Below are 22,869 nucleotides of genomic sequence, written 5' to 3' on the forward strand. Positions count from 1 at the left end.
TTTGGTTTGCGCTGAGTTTTGCAAACCATTGTTCATCTTAATTTAATTTCATCAAAGTTATGGTCCAAAAAAATCTCATTAGGATGCTCCCTATCTTCTTTCCCAGGCTGTTGAAGCCTTGGTTTCAAAGGCTGTTCCATACATCCACATCAAAAATACATTTTGTTTTAGGCATAAGCTTATTATGAGTGGTATAAGGTAACATTCCTAATTTTCCTAATACTATGAAAGGACTATGTGGTTTGTTTGTTTGTTTGTTTGTTTGTTTTTTGTCATGCGATGAAGAAGAAAGAAAAATGATAGTGGTGAAGATTGTCGCAAGTATGGTAAATAGGCCATTTTTCTTGAACTCAAGAGAAATATTCCTTACAAAAATGCTAGATCAGCTAAAGATCATTGGTTAAACTTAGAGTTTTTCTCTTAGCAAATATCTTTGCAGCTTGTGGCTTTTACGAGAATTTGGAATTATAAGAATTTTAACTTCCTAATTTATAATGTTGCATTTTGACTATCACTTTAACCTGGAAAAACCTCCCAGATCCTTATTTCCTTACACCAAAAAATTTAAGATCCTCTACGATCCTTTATGACCTGACTCCGCATTTTACTTAGTTGAGCCCCCAAATTCCTTTAATAACCCTGGCCTTCTGGTACAGATTCAGGGACATAAAGCTTCCAAACTTGAGAATAGTTTCCTTTAACCGCTCAGGTCTGAGGTTATATGTAACGTCTAAAGCTTTTTGAAATGGGAGTCTAAAGCCTTACACTCGAAGTGTGGTCCATGGGCTGGAAACATCAACATCACTTGAGAGTTTGTGTGAAATGCAGATTCCACGCCCACCTCCTGCCTTTGCCTTCCAGCAACATCCCCAGGTGATTTCTGTGCTTGATCCAGTCCTCAATCCACTGCAATCTGGTCTTCCCCTCTTTCTCTTCTTGTCCTACTACTAAATATTCTTACTGAGGCACTGAGTGCATTGTATGGTGGCCTCTCTGAGGCGGTGACTTTTTATCCAATGCACAGCATTTGAAACTGATGTGTGTTTGAACAAGACTCTGAAATGAAGAACGCATGCTTTCTCTCTGTGTTTGTTTACACCAGCTCACAAAGAGCATGTTCATTGTTAGTTGGTGCCAGCAACACTGTCTTTCATTCAAGTAGGGTCACGTGACCAGATATAATCTTGCCCAGTTTTGACTCTCTTCCCAAAATGCTCTTCTGTTTGGCCTGCATATTATCATTTCTGATTTTTCTTCTATTTTTGACTATTCTTTCTCCGTCTCCTGGAGCTTATCTTTCTTTACCTAGCCATTAAATGGTTGGGGTTTCTGTCCTAGGCTCTCTCTCTTCTCACCTTACACCCATGACTCTCTTGGAAGTGTCATCCATGCCCATCCATGAGTTGCTTCATCATTCACACATGCAACAAATATTCTTTAAGGCCTACACTGGTGCCAAGCATTCTGCTGGGCACTTGAGATGCAGACATGCATAGAATACCTTCCTACCTTCAAGAAGGCAGACAAGAAAACAGACAATTGCTCTTGAGTATATGTGTGATACAAACAGTGTGTGCGCTGGGACCACAAAGATCAGATTTGTGGGGGTCTGACAAGGCATTCTGGAGGAAATGCTTAGATTGCTCTAGATTTTATACTCAGTGAATTATAACAATAACGAAAGCCAGCTCCTACAAATTCTATTTTTCATTCTCTGTATTAGTCAGGATAGGCTATGCAATACTGTGTAACAAAAATAACCCTAAAATAATAGTGGCTTAAAAACAGCAAAGGTCAATTTCTCACTCATGCTGCATGTCCTTTGTGAATGACATGGGGGCTATGCTCATTCAGGGACTAAACTGATCACCCAGCCATCATCTTGCACCTGTGTAGTTATTGTGCCAACGAGAAAGAAAAAGAGCACTGGAGATTCTTTTCTTTTCCTCAAAGGGGTATGATACAGTATTATTAACTATAATCTCCATGCTGTACATTAGATCCCCAGAGCTTATTCAACTTATAACTGGAAGCTTGTGCCCTTTGAGGACAACATCAGAAATGTCCAGAGACAGAGAATGTGACCCAAGCATATGTCTTAGTGAATGCGAGAGACTTGAAAATATTTGATGAACAGCCTTATCTCAGTGGAAGGTCCCTTCATACACACAGTAATTCAAACCAGAAACCTTGAAGTGACCTCTGACTCTTTCCCTGATGAGCCCATAATTTTTGCCTCTTCCAAATGTTACCTGAGTCCTCACTGCTTTTGTCTTGGATCAGACCTTCCTCTTTTCTCACTTGGACTTGACCCCTTTCCATCACCATGCTGCTGCCACAGTGATCATTCTAATGTGCCACCCTTTTTAAGATCCTTCAAAAGTTCTTCATCACAAGAACAACTTCAAGCCTTTAACAGGAACTCCTCGTCATAGTCTGGCTTCTTCTCTCTCTTTAGCCTTTCCTCTTGCCAGGCCCCTATGAGCTAGCGATGTTTAGTTACTTGCCACTAGGTTTTCAGTATCTTTCTCCCTTTGCTCCAACTAGAAAGTTCTCCATTCCCTATTACTATACCTCCTTCTTCTTCCCCACAGATGCTTTGCTCAAACTTCGACAATCCTTAATTATCCTTTAAGATTTATATTGAGTATGATCTCCTCCTAGGAAACCTTTCCTGGCTTTCTCAAATGGAATGACAACTACCTCTCTGCTTTCTGTCATCAGATTGTCTTATGCTTACCATTCTCAAAGCACTTGTATCATGGTTTGTATTTTTAGACTACATGCCTATTTCCCTCAACTAATCTGTAAACGTCTTGATGATAAGGAGCTTTTACAAAATGTCATGTTTTCAGCAGAGAGTAAATACAGCATTCCTGGCACATAGAAAATGCCCAGTGAATGTATTACCGCATGGCTAGAGATGTAAAGATGAGGAATTACTTTTAAGCTCCCATCATAGGAAGATAATTTTTTTACATGCGTATGATGGTTGATTTTTTAAAACCTGCAGACTTTGTCCAAAGTGAGAAGTGTATATGGGTGTATATGTGTGTGTGTGTGTGTGTGTGTGTGTGTGTCATGTCCTGACTCCATTCCTGGGTGCATTAAAGAACTCTTGAAAGCTTCAGTTTCCTCCTCCCTGAAACTCTGTAAATGAGAGTTAATTATAGCATCTGTTTCAAAAGATTGTTGGAAGACTAACTCAGTAGATGCTTATAGTGAAGATCCTTAGCAAGGTGCTTGTGTTTGTTTCCTATTGCTGCTGTAACAAATTGATTACTCAGTACAATGCAAATACCTTACCGTGGAGTTGTAGAGGGCAGAAGTCGAAATAGGTCTCAATGAGCTAAATTAAGGTGTTGGCAGTGCTGTATTCCTTCTGGAGACTCTAGGGGATGGTCTGTTTCCTGTCTTTCCCAGCTTTTGGAGGCTTCATGTGTTCCTTGGCTTGTGGCCTCTTTCCATCTTTAAAATGAGCAATGGTCCATTAAGACCTTCTCACACTGCGTGGCTCTGATACACAAAACCTCTCACCTCCCTCTTCTGCTTGTAAAAACCCTGTGACCATCTTGGGCTCACGTGAATAATCCAGGGTAATTTCCCCATCTCAAATTCCTTAAGTAATTCACATTGGCAACATCTCTTTTGCCATTTAAGGTATGTAGGGTAGCATATTCACAGGTTCTGGGACTTAGGAGGTGGATGTCTCTGGAGGAACGTTAATTTTGCCTACCACAGTGCTCGATATGTTCATTATAAGTGACCAGTGAAGTTCAGATATTATCATTGGAATTATAGACTTTTCCTTAAACATTTTTTTTTTTATTTTTAATGTTTTATTTATTTTTGAGAGACAGAGGCGGGGGGGGGTGGGTGGGAAGGGGCAGAGAGAGAGAGGGTGACACAGAATCTGAAGCAGGCTCCAGGCTCTGAGCTGTCAGCACAGAGCCTGACGTAGGGCTCGAACCCACGAACCATGAGATCATGACCTGAGACGAAGTCGGACGCTTAACCAACTGAGCCACCCAGGTGCCCCTACTTAAACATTGCTAATTAAACAGAGCTGTGTTCCAGAGCTGATACACTTTTGAGCCAAACAACCTTGATTGGTGGGGCCTTGTATTATTAACTGGGCGTGAAAGAGCCACACTTCTTTTACTCCAAAAGTAGGTTAGGTGATTCGCTTTTGAAATTTTCCTTAGCCATTTTGTTATGTGGGATGCACTTAGAGTAAATGGAAATTGATAGTTATTTAAAAGTACCTAAATAGCCCTAAGGAAGACAGTTTTACTTTCATTACTATCATTATGTACTAATGACTAACAGTTATTGAGAACTTACTATGTGCCAGGAACTGTTCCAAATGTTTATATATACATTGACTAATTTGATCTTAACAGCCAGTCCCATGAGGGGAGGGACTTTTATTTTCCTTATTTAATGGCAGTTGAGACTTTGCCCAGTTTCGGGGCTAGTGAGCACCAGAGATGGGATTTAAACCCACGTGGTCAGGCTATAGAACCTGGACTTTTAACCACAGCACTGTGAAAATAAGAGTGTAGAAAATTCTGGGGCGAAATTGGAAGAGCGAACCCTCAATTGTGGGCTAATCACTCTCAGCATTTTTATAGCTCACTGTGGTGTAGCTTGAGGGTATTTAGTCTTATCGAGTTCTAATGTTTGTACGTTTTAAAAAATGACCAACTATGAGGTGAGAGTTGGTCGGTTTCCAGAGCTGCTTGAAAAGAGATTGTCTAGTGAGTGCAGGCTTTTAAAGACAGGTCCTTAGGTTTATTCTCTCTCCTTCTTTGTCAGTTGGTCCATCTGTCTGTCTCTTAAAAATATACTTTAGGGACATTAACTACAGCAACTACCATGTATCATATATTACCTGTCCCTTTCTATCTATTCTGCCAGCTTGTCTTCATATGTAGAATTTAAGAGCAAGGAAGCCGAATTTTTTAGAAAGTTATTATCTCAGTGTTTCCAGTCAGTGATTCAGAAGATGACCCCCTTCTTCTTCCTCTTCTTCTTCTTCTTCTTCTTCTGGTAATTCATTTAGCTAATTTTTTTAATATAATTTATCGTCAAACTGGCTAACATGCAGTATGTAAAGTATGCTTTTGGTTTTGGGGGTAGATTCCTGTGGTTCATCGCTTACATACAACACCCAGCGCTCATCCCAACAAGTGTCCTCCTCAGTGCCCCTCACCCATTTTCCCCTCTCCCTGTCCCACCATCAACTCTCAGTTTGTTCTCTGTATTTAAGCGTCTCTTCCCGTTTGCCTCCCTAAGCAGAGGTTATTAACACTTTCACCCCTGTGGTTTGATGAAAAAGATAAAGGAAAGATTAGTAATATGGTTAATTATTACAAGCAAAATGTTGAGAACAACTGTTGAAATATTTCATATGGAAAGCAACTCCTTTTGAATGGATTACTCAGGGATGTAACTGTGAGGAGTTTGCATTTGCTAAATGTGTGTTGACAGAGCTGGATGCTGACTCAGAGGGTTAGCCTGCTAAGTAAGTCAACTTTATGGACTTTAAAAGTTCATCATGGCCACGTTAATGGAATTAACATGTTATTGTGAAAAGTCTATTTATGCCAAAGTAAGGAACGGTGAGAGCAACTAATAAATGGATGAAAATAAAATTATATCTAATTGATTGGTAAATTTTCCTGTATGAATGAAATCTGTATTACATAGTCATCAAGCCTATCAAATACTTTATTTTGATCTCAATCATTTTGAAAATAAAAAAACAATTACATAAAGTCTTTCATTTTACTTACTGCATTTAATACTTACTCATAATCATACAGTTTGGAGAGTATGTTACCTGCACCACATGGTCACGATTGAGTTTTTATGCTCCGACGTTTTATTTAGAATCCTTTAGCAGATGAAACTGTTGACCTTAGTTAGCTAGAAAACAGCTGCTTTTCTATTTTGATTTGTAGTTAATGTTTTCCAAGTGTCAAGCACATGTAGGGAAATTTTTTCCATAGACTGATATTAAACATTTTATTTATATTTCTTTTATTTTTAATGGTCCGTGGACTGTTTGGAAAAGTGAGAGCCAATTAGAGCATTCGCTGTAAATTCTTCTAGAAAAAAAATCTCCCTTGGGTATTTCTATAATGAATCAATATCACATTTGTTTATTTTAGTGACATACTCAATTGCAGTGCTATATTCTGGAAACAATCTGTTGTCTATTTTTACTAAGTTAAAAATACATGATCTCTTTCAAGGTTTTCAGGAGTTTCGGCCTAAAGCCAAAGTGAGGTGATTTCCAGTAATCTTAGGTTTGACTATTTTGTCATTGAATGAATACCTTGAGAAAGTGACCAGTTGATATTCCTAGTTTTAATGCCTGTATCTTATAGTCATATTTATAGTTCTGGTCAAAGATGAAGGTAATTTAGTTCCTTCTCTTAGTTTTTCTAGAATTAGAGTTTGCTTTTTGGCGGGTTTTCCGATCTAGGCTTGGTAAATATATGAGCCCTATTATTTTTATTTATTTGTTATGTGCAGGTCACTGAAACTTAGTGGAAAATGTGGAGAAATAAAGGCTGAACCTAAGCAGGCACTGTTGTCTTTTGGTGGCAGATATAGAGATATGAAGAGCTTGTGTCCTGGGTACTAAGTAGCATAAAATGGTGGATGAAATTGAGAAACTGAGAAAGCCAGAAGGAAACACCAAGATTCACCACATTTCATTTATTTGTTGTGAGTCTCAGGCGAAATGGAATTGCCCTGCATTCTTTGGGCACCGGGAACCCTAGATGGGAGGCTCAGTTTCTATGCCTGAAGCTTTTGAGAAAGCAGTGGTTTCTTCACAGGATTAGGTTATTTGTGGTAGAAAAGAAACTCTCTTGGTTGTTCCAATGAAGTGGGTAGTTTTGTGAGCCATCATCTTCCTCTTTGGATTAGACAGGATAGAATGAGACTTGGGAAAGTAGTTCGAGAATTTTCTCAATATGTTTTTAAAAATAAACACTTCTAGTTATGTATCAGAATTTTTTTTTTTTTTTTTTGTCTTTCAGGAACATTAAAAAAAGCCTATTTTAAATCAAATGGAACTGAACCTTTGGTCACCGATGGTGAAGTCCCAGTGTCTGATATTGTTCTTACAAATACGATTTGTAACAAGAGCACTGTGACGTCTGCCACGCATCCCAACCAGCACGTTCCAGCCTGGACCACGGATGCTTCTCTCCCAGGGAACCAGAATCACAGGAACACAAGTAAGTCTGAAGGTACTGAATACCCATGCCCTTTAATGTTTATAGAACCTACAGGTGGATTTTAAGTGTGGCAACCAAGTGTGACCACGAACTGGCCACAGAGGCCACATTGCACTCACTTACCCAGCAACCCTAACTGAGGGTTCTGTTCCTAGGCATGAAATGCCATCAGCTCGGCCATCCAGATAGGGAGGGATAAGGGTGGGAAAGGAAAACGTATGAATGTCATTCAACATTTCTGAGGCACACTGCTTGCCCCGATAGAATGGTAGTGATTTTTATGGTGGTTCATCTCTGAAAGTTTGTGCTTCTGTTTTGAAGTTTTGAAGTTACTTGTTTTGAGATAGATAAATGAATATGTAAGTGAAGTTACTTATTTTGTTATTGGTGCCTTGTGGGAAGGATCTCGGTTCTATAATAGAATGTCAATGATTTAATGGGAACTATCCCCCCCCATTTACTTTTGAGGTGCTCACGCATTCTTCTTTCCTTACTTCCCTCTTCTCCCCCCTTTATTGGCTGTGCAATTTATTTTATGTGTTGATGACTGACAATCACACCTTAAGGAAAATGGTGTGTATGAAACCCTGCTTGAGGACCAATGCCAGGTATTCCAGAACAAGAGCTGGGAGAGAGAGAGGACAGAAAGTGTGGAGATGCGACCAGGTAGATAGTGGCAGATGGTATGCTGTGGAACATGATTTTATTCCTCAATATCCCTCAAGTTTTTAGTAAGGTCACTAAGCTTCCAGATTGCTGGTGGGATTAGAGTTGGGGGCAAGCTCCTGAGAGCCTCAGCTCTGACCCAGTCAGCTCTGGCAAACATAATCAGAGCGTAGTCACTGTAAGAACTTTCTCTGTAGTTGTCTTCATTCTTATTTTCTGCTTCCCCAAACAAGGTCATGTGATTGAAAATTATACAAAACCCATCCATCTGGGGTCATTTCCTTGTTTGTTCCTCCCTCTTTCATGAAAACCCACAAAGGGAATCACATCCTAGGTCTAGGACAGAGTATTGATTTTCATCCTGAGCCAGGAAGGGAAGGAGGAAGCTAAATTTTAGCGATCATGGTATATATTTGGCAGTGTCTGAAGAAAAGCAGGGTTATTCTATTGCTCTAGACCCAAAGAGACAGACTGTTTGGATTCCATTGTTTCACACAGCACCTACATATTAACTGTTTCTGATGCTTGGTGTTTACCAGTGATTAATACGGATTTGTGTTTATTACCTGACGGTAATAACTGCAAACCCAAAGTATGACAAGTAAAATTTGCTTTCCTCATGAGTTTTACTTTGAAGTTTTTAATGTTTTTGTCATGTTTTAAGCCCTTCATTTTTCTTAACGACAGTGTTTTTCATCAGAAGTGCAGAGGTAATTTAAGCAAAAGCTCAGTCCCATTAATGTGTTTGCAATTATAGCGGTTGTTATTTTCTTTTGCTAAGTGGATTTTTCTCTCTTTTGAAAGTTTTGCCATTTGTTAAGATTCAAGTAGAAGTGGCAAACACATACTGTGAAGAGAGTAAAGAAACATATGGTATTTGTTACTCAGTTTGGAAGCTCGATGGAGGTCTGTTCCACTCGTTTTCTCTTCCTATGACTGGAACATTGCGTGAGACTAGGAATGTAATTTGACATGTAAAGGAAATCCAGGTGAAATTAGCACGGTTAAATGGAGAAAGGTCAACACCTTTGAATATATGTCATTCCGTGTTGTTCATGTACTTGACAGCATTGAGCTTTACTGCTAACCACATAGACCTTCAATACACTATCTTAACTAAACTTGTTCATTGCAAGGGATTCGATAGTTTTTCATACATTTCAGTAATATTGCTAGTCTGTGATTGTAGAGCTTTTGGTCATTTTTAGGGCATATTTAAATTCTTTTCTCCTTATATATAATTAACTGATGACGTATGCAGGACAGGCGACACATACCATTTCAAGTTATGGAACTGAGGCTTAGCTGACATATCCCAAATTGCTTGTCTAGTACGTGATAGGCATGAAATTGGAATTCAGATCCTGGGACTTGTAGACCAGTGCTCTTTCAAGTTTTGCATGCTTCTTCATTTAGTTTTATTGCTTTCATTGCAGGAGCAGAGCAAATTTTAAGCTCCAGGAGAGTCGTCTGTTTTGTTTGCTGCTGTATAGCCAGTGCACAAGAAAATATTTATTGAATGAATAAGTAAACAAACTGCAGACATTTCAAAATTTTAATATCTGCTTTATCACTTCTCATTAATAATGTCTGATCACACTTCTGCACTTAGTATTTACTTAACCAGTTTTATTTAAAGCATCATGTAGTGCCTTGTATCACTACTAACACCTAGGAGAGAACTTGCTTTTGTCCCTCTGAAAAAATTGCTCTCTAATTAAAATGTCATTTTAAATTCCTGGCATATGGAAAAGCTATTTAAGTCCACTTCAGTCCAAAAATACAGTGGCCAGACATTCTGTTCCATCCAAATATCCTGGGTAGGAAACCGAGGACTAACCTTCTGGCAAAAGGTACCAGGAAGTAGCCTCTCCTTAACACATTTGCCCCTGGGCATCCTTAATATCAAGCCAAAGCATAGAATACGTTAGTTTGTAAAGTCTTAATCAGAATCCTCCCTGTATGACACTGTGTGACAGAGCTTTGTAAATGTATAAAGTAGGTTTTATGTGACATCTGTTACTGCTGGACTTCCATGAGCTGCATTTTGAAACCCAGCTGTGATATGGAAAGGGAAAAGGTTGATAGCTCGCATGTTATATTTTAGCAAGGCATTTTTCTAGGTTGCCTTTTGTATTTTCACCTTTTCTCCTTGTATATGTATAGAAGCATAAACTGAATTTTAAGGAAAGAAAAAAAAAAACTCTTTGACCAACCAAAAACATTTGGGTTAAAAATAATATGGTGGCCAATGGAATAACCTGGAAACTGATCAGGAATTGAAGTGACAAAAGAGTGGGGTAATGTGCTAAAAGCTTAAGATGTTCCTTTTTCTCATCATGTTGTTCGATAACCAGATCCGAAATCTCTGCATCAGATGAAAATGCATCATATCTATCATTCACTTTAATCAAAAGAACACTTTTTGAGTTATTGTCCACCTACTATAAAATTCACCCTCTAATACGTAAAATACAAGATTTTAAGAATGCATTCACAGAGTTGTGCAACCACCACAACTATCTAATTTTAGAACATTTTCCTCCATGCAAAAAGTGTTGGGGGCACCTGGGTGGCTCTCTTGGCCATCTGACTTCGGCTCAGATCTCACAGTCTGTGAGTTCGAGCCCTGCCTCAGGCTCTGTGCTGACAGTTCAGAGCCTGGAGCCTGCTTCAGATTGTGTGTCTCTCTTTCTGCCCCTCCCCCACTCATGTGCATGGGCGCGCTCTCTCTCTCTCAAAAATGGATGAACATTTAAAAAAAAAAAAAAGAAAAGAAAAAAGAAATGTTGTATCCATTGTTCCTCATTTCCCCATTCTCCCATCCTGTGTCCAAAACTCCTACACTTTCTGTCTTTATGGATTTGCCTATTCTGAACACTTCATATAAACAGCATTATATAATAATTATGTGGCTTTGGGACTGGCTCTTTATAGCTTTCTTGAATATGTGCACAGTCTGGCCTTCTAGGTCCCGGGAGAATATATCAGAGCCATTCTAAGGCCCGTTTGGCTATCTTATTCTCCAGTTTTTCCTTTTTAAGTGTTTTGGGTCAGCCTCTTATTTCCAAGGGCATCTTTGCCTTAGGTAGCAGTGAAGTTTAGCAATCGCCACACATTGTTTTTGACAAGTGCCCTGGGGATAGGGCTGTTTGCATATAGACAGTTCTGAGTCAGAAACAACAACAACAAAAAGTTCTGAGTCAGGTCAAGTAAGGAGAAGCTCTGAGAATGGATTCTTTCCAGGGATCTTCCAGACAGGTTGAATAATGACAGTTTTCTGGGGACGGCTTTTTGGATAGCTTCAAACCCATTCTTTCTTCTCCATTGCCTCCCCCCTCAGTTGCAGGTTTTTGCAATAAATGCAAAGCCATTGGTTTTCAAGGTTACCGCAGAACTGAGGTGATGGTGATGGAAATAAGGCAAGATGAAATGCTACGAAGCTCAGAGTTCTCACTATGGTTCAGTCATTTTTCTTGAATAAATGTTCCTCTAACTAATGCAAGCCTTTGGTTAAATTCCAAAGTTTTGAGAAATTTGATTTTGATAATTTTTTTTCCCCAGTGTTTTCACTGCTTTTACATAGGAGCATATTTCTGGAGGATCTTACTGTGCTGTTCGGGAATTGCTTCCTACCCCTCAATCATTTTTATCTTCCTTATCTACTCTGGTGCTTGTTTTTCATCTCCTCCTACATTGGGAGCTTATTTTCTTCTTTTTTATAATGCACAACTATGTTCATGTTATACATATTATGCTTAAATGGAAGTATTTTTCTTTTTTTCTTTTTCTTTTTTTTTTTTTTTTTGCATAAATCTCTTCATTCCCTCTCTTTCCTTTTGCATTATATTACCCCCAATCTGCCCATGGTTAACCCATGTTGACTACTTAGTGTATATGATTTTATAGTTTTCCCCATGCTCATATAATCATACACAAACATATATGCACATACCTGTTGTATATAGAAGAACATACGTACAGGTTTTCTTGTCATTGTTTTTCAAAAAATGGGATCACATTTATTACATAAAATGTTTTCTTCATTCAAGAATACTTTGAGTAAATGTCTCCAAGACAACAATTTAGCTTTAATTCATTATTACAATGACTGAATAGCAGTCCATATTGTCATTAGGCCATACTTTATTTCAATGATTCTCCTAACAGTGGACATTCACCTTATGTTTACTTTTTTTTTTTCTTCAAGGAACTATATAGAGTCTTTCTTCTGAATATAAAATGACTTGGATCAGAACAGTGAAGCTGTCTAAAAAGCAGAGATTTATTAGCACTGATAACTTTGTACCAAAAGTGCCCTAACCCCATGCTCAAAATTTGCTGAATGTAGAAAGCTTATATACCAATCAAAAACCCTAAGGTTATTCTTTCTTCCTGGTTTTCTGTTTGTTACATAGTATTTCTATTAGCTTGAAAATGAGTTCTGCAAGAATATGAGGCTAAGAGGATCAGAGAGCATCTTTTGAAGTTTTGCCACGAGTACTATTCATCAGGCAACTATCCAAGGGAGTACTTGGGAGAGGGAGTCTAATTAGACATCAGAAATCTTTCTTTTATCCTGACGTTTTCTAATACTATTAACAATAGAACCCTAGATGTCTTTATTATATTTTTCAAAACTCAGTTCTGCTGTCCTCAGAGTAAGATACACACCTCTGTAGATTGCTGACTGTGGATTATTGTGCCGTTTGGAGTAGGAATCTGTGCTTATCTGTTCTTACATGTGTAAATGTAGATGAGTGAATGGATTAAATGCATCTGAGAATTGTATCCTTAGCATTCCTCTGTTGTTGTTGGATAGTACTTCTCCATCTAGGGTCTGAGAGACCTCAGATGTATTCTGGGGATCCAAGAATTCTCTGTAACAATTTCTTAAGTATATGCTTTCATTTCAACGACAATATAAAATAGCTAATGTAAGCCTGATCTCGATAACCTGGATAACCATCTTATAACAAGTAGTTACATGGACTTTTGATGCCTGTATTTGAGCTTCTATTTATGATTTATGTTGCTGCTAAGCTGCATTGCTTAGACATTTGCCACGCATCAAGAAAGGAACAGAGGCAGACTTGATATTCTTCTCATTTGCAGAACTAAAGTACATACCAGCTTCTTGTGCAAAGGGCACCTTCAGGGCAACTCAGATGGAGAAAAATGGTGACCCACTTACTCAGCTGGAATACACTGTAGTATAAGTGTCGTAAAGACAGAAGAAACTTGTGCCTCAGCACCATGCTTTTCAGAGAATAATGTTAATATTATTCATTAATGTAATTAACTTAAATTTCATTAGTTTTGTAGTTTTGTTTCAATTTAATTTATACATACTAATTTTGTAGTTGTGTTAGATCTATAGGCATAAAGTGTTTTCTATCTAATTGTATATATACTTGCATAACTTTCTTCCCGTAAAAATGCCTATACAATTTTCAGCTTGCAAAATACTGCTTTAGGGTGACAGAATGCTAGCTGTTTGTGTCACATCCCCAGGAAAAGCAGCGATGCTCTAGGGCAAAGCTGCTTCTTCTTCTTCTTCTTTTTTGACCGCACCCCCACCCTAACCCTATGGCAGAGCTTCTTAAATTTTTTGTGCCCAGGGCTCCTTCTGAAATCTGATGAGGCCTCTGGGTACCTTCTCAGAGTATTGTTTTGGTGCTTAAAAAAAATTACACAGAATCACAAAGGAAGGCAATTTTATTACAATTCAGTTACCAAAATATTAGAAATACAAATTCATGGTACAGTAATTCACATGTCTATTAATGCATTAAACAATGGTATCTAGCTATAGGCCAATAACTATAATTTTAGAGCAGGGATGAGCATAAATAATAATTTGAAATGTCTATAATAATTCCAGGTTGATATGAAAATACCAGATATAACTTTTAATTTGTTCTCCTACATGTGTTCCCTGCATTGATAATTTCAGTGTGCTCAATTTCAGTAGGAGATTAATGGAAATAGAAATGCTATTTTTCTCCAAGTCAGATTCTTCATAGACAGTAAAAATTCTATGTATAGGCACTTTTGGGGTCTTTGAATTATGAGTAAGGACACATATTCCAGATGAAAAAAGTATTTTTTGGTAGCTAAGAGAGTTGAAGGCCTTTTTAAGCTGCTTCATTAGGAATTTGCTACTATAAAATTTACTGTAGTTGATAGGGGAATTTCAGTCCCTGCCTAAAGACTTCCGTTTCCGGGTTCTTCTTCCCACCCTGCTTGCCGTGAGCACCAAATTACTACTAATGAAGAATGCGGAAGTAACAGACTATAAATTGTCCCCTCTGTTGATGCCCTGCACTCAGACCTCTGGAGAACGATCTCTGCCCTGGGCTCAGTCCTCTGGAGAATGATCTCCTCTGAGCCCCCCGGTGTAAAATAAACCTCCTGCCTTCCAAGATCTCTCAGTGCCACTTGGTTCTTCTACTGGGTGATCCAGACCAGTTTCCGTAACACAGTCCTGATCCTGGACACCATCGCTTATGTACTCTGCTAACCCCCAGTGTTCCACACCAATGTTCACGTCCAGTTGGTTGCCCTCCACTGTATATTAATCATATTCTTCAGGCTTAAAGAATACTTATGAGATTCAGACATGGGCTTCTGGCTAGCATCAACATCTAAGCAAGAGCCAGCAAAGCATTTGAATAATTGCTTCATGTTCTTTCAGTTCGCATGGTAGCATTCTAGTGAAGACTGGCACACTTCTTGGAAGAGAGAGAAAGGAAATTTGAATGTAACACTGGGCTCTCTTTTTTTCCCCCCAGTCTTCCTTTTTTCTCCTCATTTCATCCTCCTTTGGATGACTGGGAAGTATTGGGTCTCTCCCAGAGAGAGCAAACTTGTAGAGGTAGACTTTTGAAAGGGGTAATGGATTGGTGACTGGCTCACTCTCCTTTGACTACAGTCCCAGTCTTCCCTTCTCAAAGATCTCTGGGTGAGACTTTCTGACCTTCTTTCCAAAATGAATCCTGCCACATTCCACAGGTGACATATTCCCCCAAAAGCATGTTCCTGTAACACATTACTAAAGCAAGCGAGTCAGAGTTTAGGTAGTTATGTCAAAGGCCTATGGCTCAAAATTTTCCTCTCCAGATTTATTATCAATTTCCTTTTATGAAAGAACAGGCCAATATCTTGGATCTGTATAAAGAAAAAAAATAATAATAACAAGGTAATACTGCATTACAATCACAGTCCCAATAACAATTCAAGGTTACAAATCATCTTTTAAAAGACAAATTCTCAGATAAAACTAAACAAACAAACAAACAAACAAAAACAACTGTGTAAATTATTCTACTCTCTGGTTCTGAAAGAAAATTGGCATTGTGTATATTCTTTTGCCTGAATCATTCAATTTGCTGACTGTCTTAGGTTTTTGGTCTTTGTACAATTCTGTGTTGAAAGCAAAAAAAAAAAAAAAAACCATCAGTGGGAATCTGTTTGCTGTTATTTATGCCTTTGGAGAATATGTCTTTTCACTTACTTGTAGTTGAAATGAATATGATAATGAGTTTTGTAAGCCAAAAGCTTTGTACCAATTTACATTTGATATAAACCACTCCTTGTTTTTTATTGTTAACACATTTTATGCTTATATTTTTCTCCACTGCATCATTAATCTAATATTTGTATATGGTGTTTGAATTGATAAAACTTGTACTTGTTTATAATTATGTTAGTTGGTGTGAATTCACTCTGATGTGTACGTACTCCTCCAGGCTTTATGAGGCATCTCAATTTCTGAGAGTTTAGGATATTCTGGGAAGCACCATTTATTCATCAGCAACTGTTTATTGGGTGCCATGCTCTGGGGTTTGGCTGTGCAGACTATAAGGGTGAGTCAGATAGAAATCCTGTCCCCAAGTCGTAGCTGCTGTCTGGTCACTGCCTTAAGATAATGAACATGTTTACAACCTGAGAAATTCTATAGGAGTTTCAATGAGAGAGGAAAACATGGTCTATTTCAATTCTTCTTATTTCTTTAAAAGATAAGGTTTCTAATTCATACCATTTATATGCTGTAAGAAATACAACATTTCCCCAAACAATAAAGTTTTATTTATAATTATAAAGGTAAATTTTAGTTTAAAGGTTTGACCTGGAATTTTAATTTTTGGTGAGATTATACTGTTTCATTCTTAAATTTAAAAACTTATTTATCATGTAATTATCTTAGATAAATTGAACAATAGTTTTCAATTTTATGGGAAGGCCAACCTTGCTTTTATAGGTACTACTGAGAATTTGATCACCTCAGGAAGTGGGAGGTCTATAATTATACAATTCCCTTCTTGAAATTTCTTTTCAAATTTCATTGTTTATTAAGTAATCAGCTCAGAGAGTTTGTTTCTGCTTTGGTTGTATGTTTAGAAATGTGTTCTGACAATGGATATACATTAAGAAACTGATTTATGTTAACTCAGTGGCTATTAAGCCACAGTATGTTACCATATTATGTATCCTTTAAAGTCAACAGAAAAGTTTAAACATAAATAATACAAGAGTGCTGCCATGAAAAAGAAATGGACACTTTAAATCAAAAGTCTCTGCTAGTTTTAGAGTTCAGGGATTGGCCACGTGGCCATGTTATAGCCAATCATGAGATGCAGTGAAGCAAGTAATGTGTGGGGACACATCAAGTTCTGTCAGTGTTCAGGTGAGGACCGGCCACCCCTTCCTTATTTCCTGTTTCTCCCTTTGGGAATGGAGATGTCTATCTTATGCCTGTCCCACCATTGCATTTTGGAAGCACATAACAAGTCCGTTTTCAGTTTCACAGCTGGAGAGGAATTTTGCCTCAGGATGAACTGTACCTTGAGTCCCACCCATATCTGATGTGGATAGTATTTAGATAAGACTTTGGACTTTAGACTTTGGAGTTGATGCTGGATTGACTTGAGACTTTTAGGGCTTTGGGGATAGAATAAATATATTTTGCGTTAAGAAGGACATGAATTTGGGAGGGGCAAGGGTGGAATGTTATGGACTGAATGTTTGTATCCCTCTAAAATTCGTATGTTGAAGCTCTGACACCCAGTGTGATGGCACTTGGAGATGGGGACTTTGGGAGGTAATTAGGGCTAAAGCAGGTCATGAGGGGGGACCATCATGATGGGATTAGTGCCCTTATAAGAAGAGACAGAGGAAAACTTGCTCTCCCTCTCTCCGTTTTCACCCCAAAAAGAGGTCATGTGACCACACACAGCCAGAAGACATCCTCTGTAACCCAAGGGGAGAGGTTTCATTGGAAACACACCATGCTGTCACCTTGATCTTAGACTTCCAGTTCCAGAACTGTGAGAAAAATAAATTTCTGTTCTTTAAGCCACCCAGTCTATGGTATTCTGTTATAACAGCCTGGGTAGACTAATGCAAATCTCACTTATAAAATGCGAAGCTATTAAATAGAATATCAGCAACCAAATCTATTAATACCAAAAAATACATTGCATCTTAACAAAACAGGCTTTATAAAAATGCAAGGATGGCTTAATATTAGACACTTTATTTGTATGTCTCTTCATTTAATTAATACGGTAGATTTCTTTTATTGATCATCTCAATTGCTGAAGCAAACACATTTGTTAAAATTTGACAGTAAAAAAGAAAGAAAATTTCTTTAATTCTAAAAAGAATATCCCTCAAAAACCTGGATGCTTTGACATTATTTGCAATTACAAAAGAATGGAAATACCCTAAATGTCCATTAGGAGGGAACTGTTAAAAACAAAACAAAACATGGTTTAGCCAAGTAATAGTGTAAGATACATCTGGGAAGATAATGAGGTAGATTGCTACACACATATATATATATTATGTATATATAATATATAGTATATTATATACAAAATGATTTCTGGACTAAATAGTGAATCAGTAAATCAAGGTGCAAAACAGTGTATAAAATGTCACCTTTTGTGTGATAAATGGAAAGGGGAAATTATTTATTGACATTAAAAAATAAACAGAGGATACACCAGAAACTAATAAAAATGTTTCTTATTGGTGAAGAGAGGCAGGAAGGAAGTGACAGAGATGCAAATAAGACATGTTCATATGTACCATTCATGTAGCTTTGATTTAGAATCAGGTAAACGACTTACTTACTTAATGAACAATTATACCAAAGGAAGAAATTCCTTAAAAATTGAAAACAAGGCAACAAGTTATCTAACTGTATATCAAGTTAGTGACTTGACCATCTAAAATAAACGAATTATCTCCACTGAACTTAGAATATTTTGATTGTTCATCCCTAGTGGATGTACTCTAAGCACCTAAAGAATTGCAAAGAAAGCTTAAACTTCAACAAGTAGTATTGTTTTCCTCCCAACTTTACTGAGGAAAAATTGACCAATATAATTGCATATATTTTCAGTGTAAAATGTGATGATTTGATATACATATACATTTTGACATGTTTGCCGAGATCAAGGTAATTGATGCATCCATGATTTCATGTAGTCAACTCTTTGTGTGTGTGTGCTGAGAACACTTCTACTCTCAGCAAATTCAAGTCTATCACACAGTGTCATTAACTATAGTCACCCTGTTGTACATTAGATCCTCAGAGCTTATTGATCTTGTGACTGAAAATTTGTACCATTTGATCTACACCTGTCTATTTCCCCTCAGCCCCTAGCAATCACAAGTCTGTTCTCTGTTTCAGTGAAATCCCCCCTTTTTTTTTTTTTAAGATTCCACATATAAATGATACCATGCAGTATTTGTCTTTCTCTGGGTTTATCCATGTTGTTGCAATTGCCAGGATTTCTTCTTATGACCAAATGATATTCTATTACATTTTCTTTATCTATTCATCCATCAATGGGCGTTGATGTTGTTCATGTCTTGGCTGTTGTAAATCATGCTGCAGTGAATACGGGGTGCATGTATCTTTGTGAATTGGTGTTCTCATTTTTTTTGCAGATAAAAAAGAAATTGTGCTTTCCCAGAAGTGGCATGGCTGGGTCATATGGTAGTTCTATTTTTATTTTTGTGTGGAATCTCCACACTGTTTTTCATAGTGGCTGCACCAATTTACATTCCCATCAACACTGTTCAAGGGTTCTCCTTTCTCTACATCCTCATCAACACTTGTCTCTTGTCTTTTTGATAATAGCTATCCTAACAGGTGTGAAGTGATATTTCATTGTGGTTTTGATTGGCATTTCTTGATGATTAGAGATGTTGAGCATCTTTTCATATTATTTTTGGCAGTTTGTATGTCTTTTTTGGGAAACTATCTATTCAGGTCCTTTGCCCATTTTAAAATTAGGATTATTTGTTTTTTTGCTACCGAGTTGTGTGAGTTCCTTATATATTTTGACTATTAACCACTGATTGGATATATGATTTACAAATGTTTTTTCATTTCAGAGGTTGCGTTTTCAAGTTTTTTAGTTTTATGTGGTTCTACTTATTTACTTAGCTTTTGTTGCCTGTACTTTTGGTATCTTATCAAAAAAACCATTGCTAAGATCAATGTTAGGAAGCTCCCCCCTCTCCTGTTTTCTTTTAGGAATTTTATGGTTTTAGGTGTTATATTTAAATCTTTAATTCATTTCAAGTTTCCATTAGGCAGTCTTATTGTTATATTGGGGTTGTTATTTTGAAAGCGTTGTTTGCACATTACAGGAGAAAGCGAGTAAGTATTTACATTCATGTTGTCAGGAACCAACATTTTCAACATAAGAGAAAAGAGATACAGATACAAAAATAAGTAAAACACTGTAATCTTAATTTTGAATTGAAAAGGAAAATATTTTTTCCTTCTTTGAAAATACATAATAGTTGGGGCACCTGGGTGGCTCAGTCAGTTGAGCCTATGACTTCGGCTCAGGTCATGATCTCACGATTTGTGAGTTCAAGCCCCGCGTCGGGGTCTGTGCTGACAGCTCAGAGACTGGAGCCTGCTTCAGATTCTGTGTCTCCCTCTCTCTCTATCCCTCCCCGACTAGTGCTCTGTCTCTCTCTGTCTTTCAAAAATAAGTAAATGTAAAAAAAAATTTTTTTTAAATACGTAATAATTGTCTCTGTTCAACATAAAGCGAAAGAAGTGACAACTCAAGGACAATGAACAAATTTGGTCCTTACTTCCTGACAAAGTTCTTGAAGAATTCTTCTATTAAGTTTATTAACTTAAACGGTTTGTATCTTGATGTCCATCATTCTGATGTCATAACGAAATATGGTTGCCTTTCTCATATGCAGATTCATTTAGTCCTTCATTTCAGGAAAATTTTTTCTTTTATTTGTTATATTTTTTAAAGATGTTTATTTTTGAGAGAAAGAGATACAGAGCACAAGAAGGGGCAGGGCAGAGAGAGAAGGAGACAGAGAATCCAAAGCAGGCTCCAGACTCTGATCTGTCAGCACGGAGCCTGACACGGGGCCAGACTCACAAACTGTGAGATCATGACCTGAGCCAAGGTCAGATGCTTGACTGGGCCATCCAGGGGCCTCAGGAAAAATTTTTCTTACTAACATTTTCAGGACTTTTCTCTTCCACTTCTGGGTTCTTGGATTTAGAAGGATATTTTTTGTTGAGTTGCTATTTTCCTTATATGTGCATCTTCTTAAATGTGCTTATAGTGATTATACTAAGACTCGTCAATTTTGATTTATTACTTGTAAACATTTTCAGTGTTAAATTACTATTATTAGTCTTATAGCCACAATTTTCTTAGTTTTCTTTTATTACAATTTTTTCTTTTGTCTTTGAGCTGTATTTTTTTTTTGGTAAACATATATTTTATGCATGTATATATATATATATATTAAAATAAATATATATATATATTTATTTTAATTCCAGTTAGTTTACATATTGTGTTATGTTAGTTTCCAGCATACAATATAGTAATGCAACAATTCCATACATCACTCTGTGATCATCATGACAAGTGCCCTCCTTAATCCCCATCACCTAATTAACCTAGCACACCCCTCTGGTAACCATCAGTTTGTACTCATAATTAAGAGCCTTTTTTTGTTTGTTTTGTTTTGGTTTTGGTTTGTCTCTCTATCTCTCTCTTTTTTCCCTTTGCTCATTTGTTTTGCTTCTTAAATTCCACACATAAGTGAAATCATATGGTATTTGTCTTTCTCTCACTGATGTTTTTTGTTTAGCCTTATACTCAGTAGCTCCATCCATGTCCTTGCAAATGGTGAGATTTTATTCTTTTTAATGCATGAGTAGTATTCGTGTGTGTGTGTGTGTGTGTGTGTGTGTGTGTGTGTATCCCATCTTCTTTATCCATTCATCAGTTGATAGACACTTGGGCTAGTTCCATATGTTGGCTACTATAAATAATGCTGCTATAAAACACAACGGCGTATGTGTGCTTTTGAATTAGTGTTTTTGTATTCTTTGGGTAAATACCCAGTAGCATTATTGCTGGATCATAGGGTGGTTCTATTTTTAACTTTTTGAGGAGGCTCCATACTGTTTTCCATAGTGGCCACACCAGTTTGTCTTCCCCAACAACAGTGAACAAGGGTTCCTTTTTCTCCACATCTTCACCAGCACCTGTTGTGTCTTGTGTTGTTGATTTTAGCCATTCTGCACGTGTGAGGTGATATCTCACTGTAGTTTTGATTAGCATTTCCCTGATGGTAAGTGATGATGAGCATCTTTTCATGTATCTGTTGGTCATCTGCATGTCTTTTTTTTTGGAGGGTGGGGGAGAAATGTCTGTTCACATCTTCTGCCCATTTTTTAATTGGATCATTTGAGCTGTTGTTTTATTAAACTCTTTCCTTAGTGTTTTCTTATAATACATAGCATTTATAAAGATTTTGGGTTTGTTTGTTTGTTTCTGGGTTATATTTTTTAATGGGTTTTTAATCAGTCTTTTGTTCTTCTCCCCATCCCTTCCTTTTGATTCATTGTATGAATAAATGTACAACCATTAAAAACAATGTTGTGGAAGAATACATACTGATATGTGGAAATGTTCAAGATAGGTTAGTGAGCGAATAAGTAGACTAAATAATATACTTTGCATATATACAGAGCATTGTGATGCATTGCAACATTATATATATTCATATTATGTTAAGTAATATACAATATATCTTTTGAAAGAAAAAAAGACTAGCAAAATAATGTCAAATTTATTGTGTGCTCAGTATTATGCTACATACTTGATTACATGAAAGCTCTATTACGTAGGCACTATTAATATTTATTGACTATATCAGCAAATACAATAATAATTTAAAATAGATTTCTACTTATGCTTGCCTCATTTCATTGCTAGTTACATAGGTTGTTTTCCACATCTTCTAATAGTAGGGATTGAATTAAAGTTTACATAGGATATGGAAATACAGGCAACAGATATATAGTGTAACGTTCCAAAATCAAAATAATTCAATAATCTGATTTAACTTAAAATACATCATTTTCTTTCTTAGTTCCTTTCTGCATCCAAGGTACAGACTTTCCTTTTTTTTTTTCAAACTTTAAAATATGAGGAATACTCTTATTTTCCTCTATGTTGTGAGCAAGCAAAGCAATAAGCCCCAGGTTTCTGATTTTTATGGTAATAAATAAGTACCATAGCCAGTGCTACTCAACCTCGCAAATTTTTAGGCAATTTAAAGAAGTCTTTACAAAGAAGCCTCTTGCACTCTTTTTCAATGTGATGAGGGATTTCAAGTATACATAATTTAATAATCACCATTGCTTCTTGCTTCCTGCTTCTTCCTTCTGTGTTAAATTCTCTTCTTAATTGAAAATACTCCTTGGAGGTTTGACCAGTGGGAACTATTTCAGTTTTGGTTTATCTTCAAATGTCTTTATTTCCCCCTCAAAATGGCATGACTGTTTAGCTAGGTTGGCAATTTTTTTCCTCTCATCAATCTAAGAATTTTATTTCACATTTATCTGGATTCTTCAATGCTATCA

General features: G+C 37.0%; 1 protein-coding gene across 7 annotated transcripts in view; it reads left to right on the forward strand.

Annotated features, from left to right (window-relative positions):
* Positions 1-22,869, forward strand: part of CORIN (corin, serine peptidase) — a 255,232-nt gene that overhangs the window by 44,074 nt on the left and 188,289 nt on the right. For 5 of the 7 annotated variants that reach the window (XM_053217396.1, XM_053217397.1, XM_053217394.1 and 2 more), the window contains exon 3: positions 7,056-7,268. In XM_053217396.1, coding sequence (XP_053073371.1) covers positions 7,056-7,268 — 213 coding nt within the window. The remainder of the gene's footprint in view (positions 1-7,055; positions 7,269-22,869) is intronic. The other 2 variants (XM_027056350.2, XM_027056346.2) reach the window with 1 other exon arrangement.

This window comes from Acinonyx jubatus, chromosome B1, assembly GCF_027475565.1.
Source record: "Acinonyx jubatus isolate Ajub_Pintada_27869175 chromosome B1, VMU_Ajub_asm_v1.0, whole genome shotgun sequence".
Taxonomy (NCBI): domain Eukaryota; kingdom Metazoa; phylum Chordata; class Mammalia; order Carnivora; family Felidae; genus Acinonyx; species Acinonyx jubatus.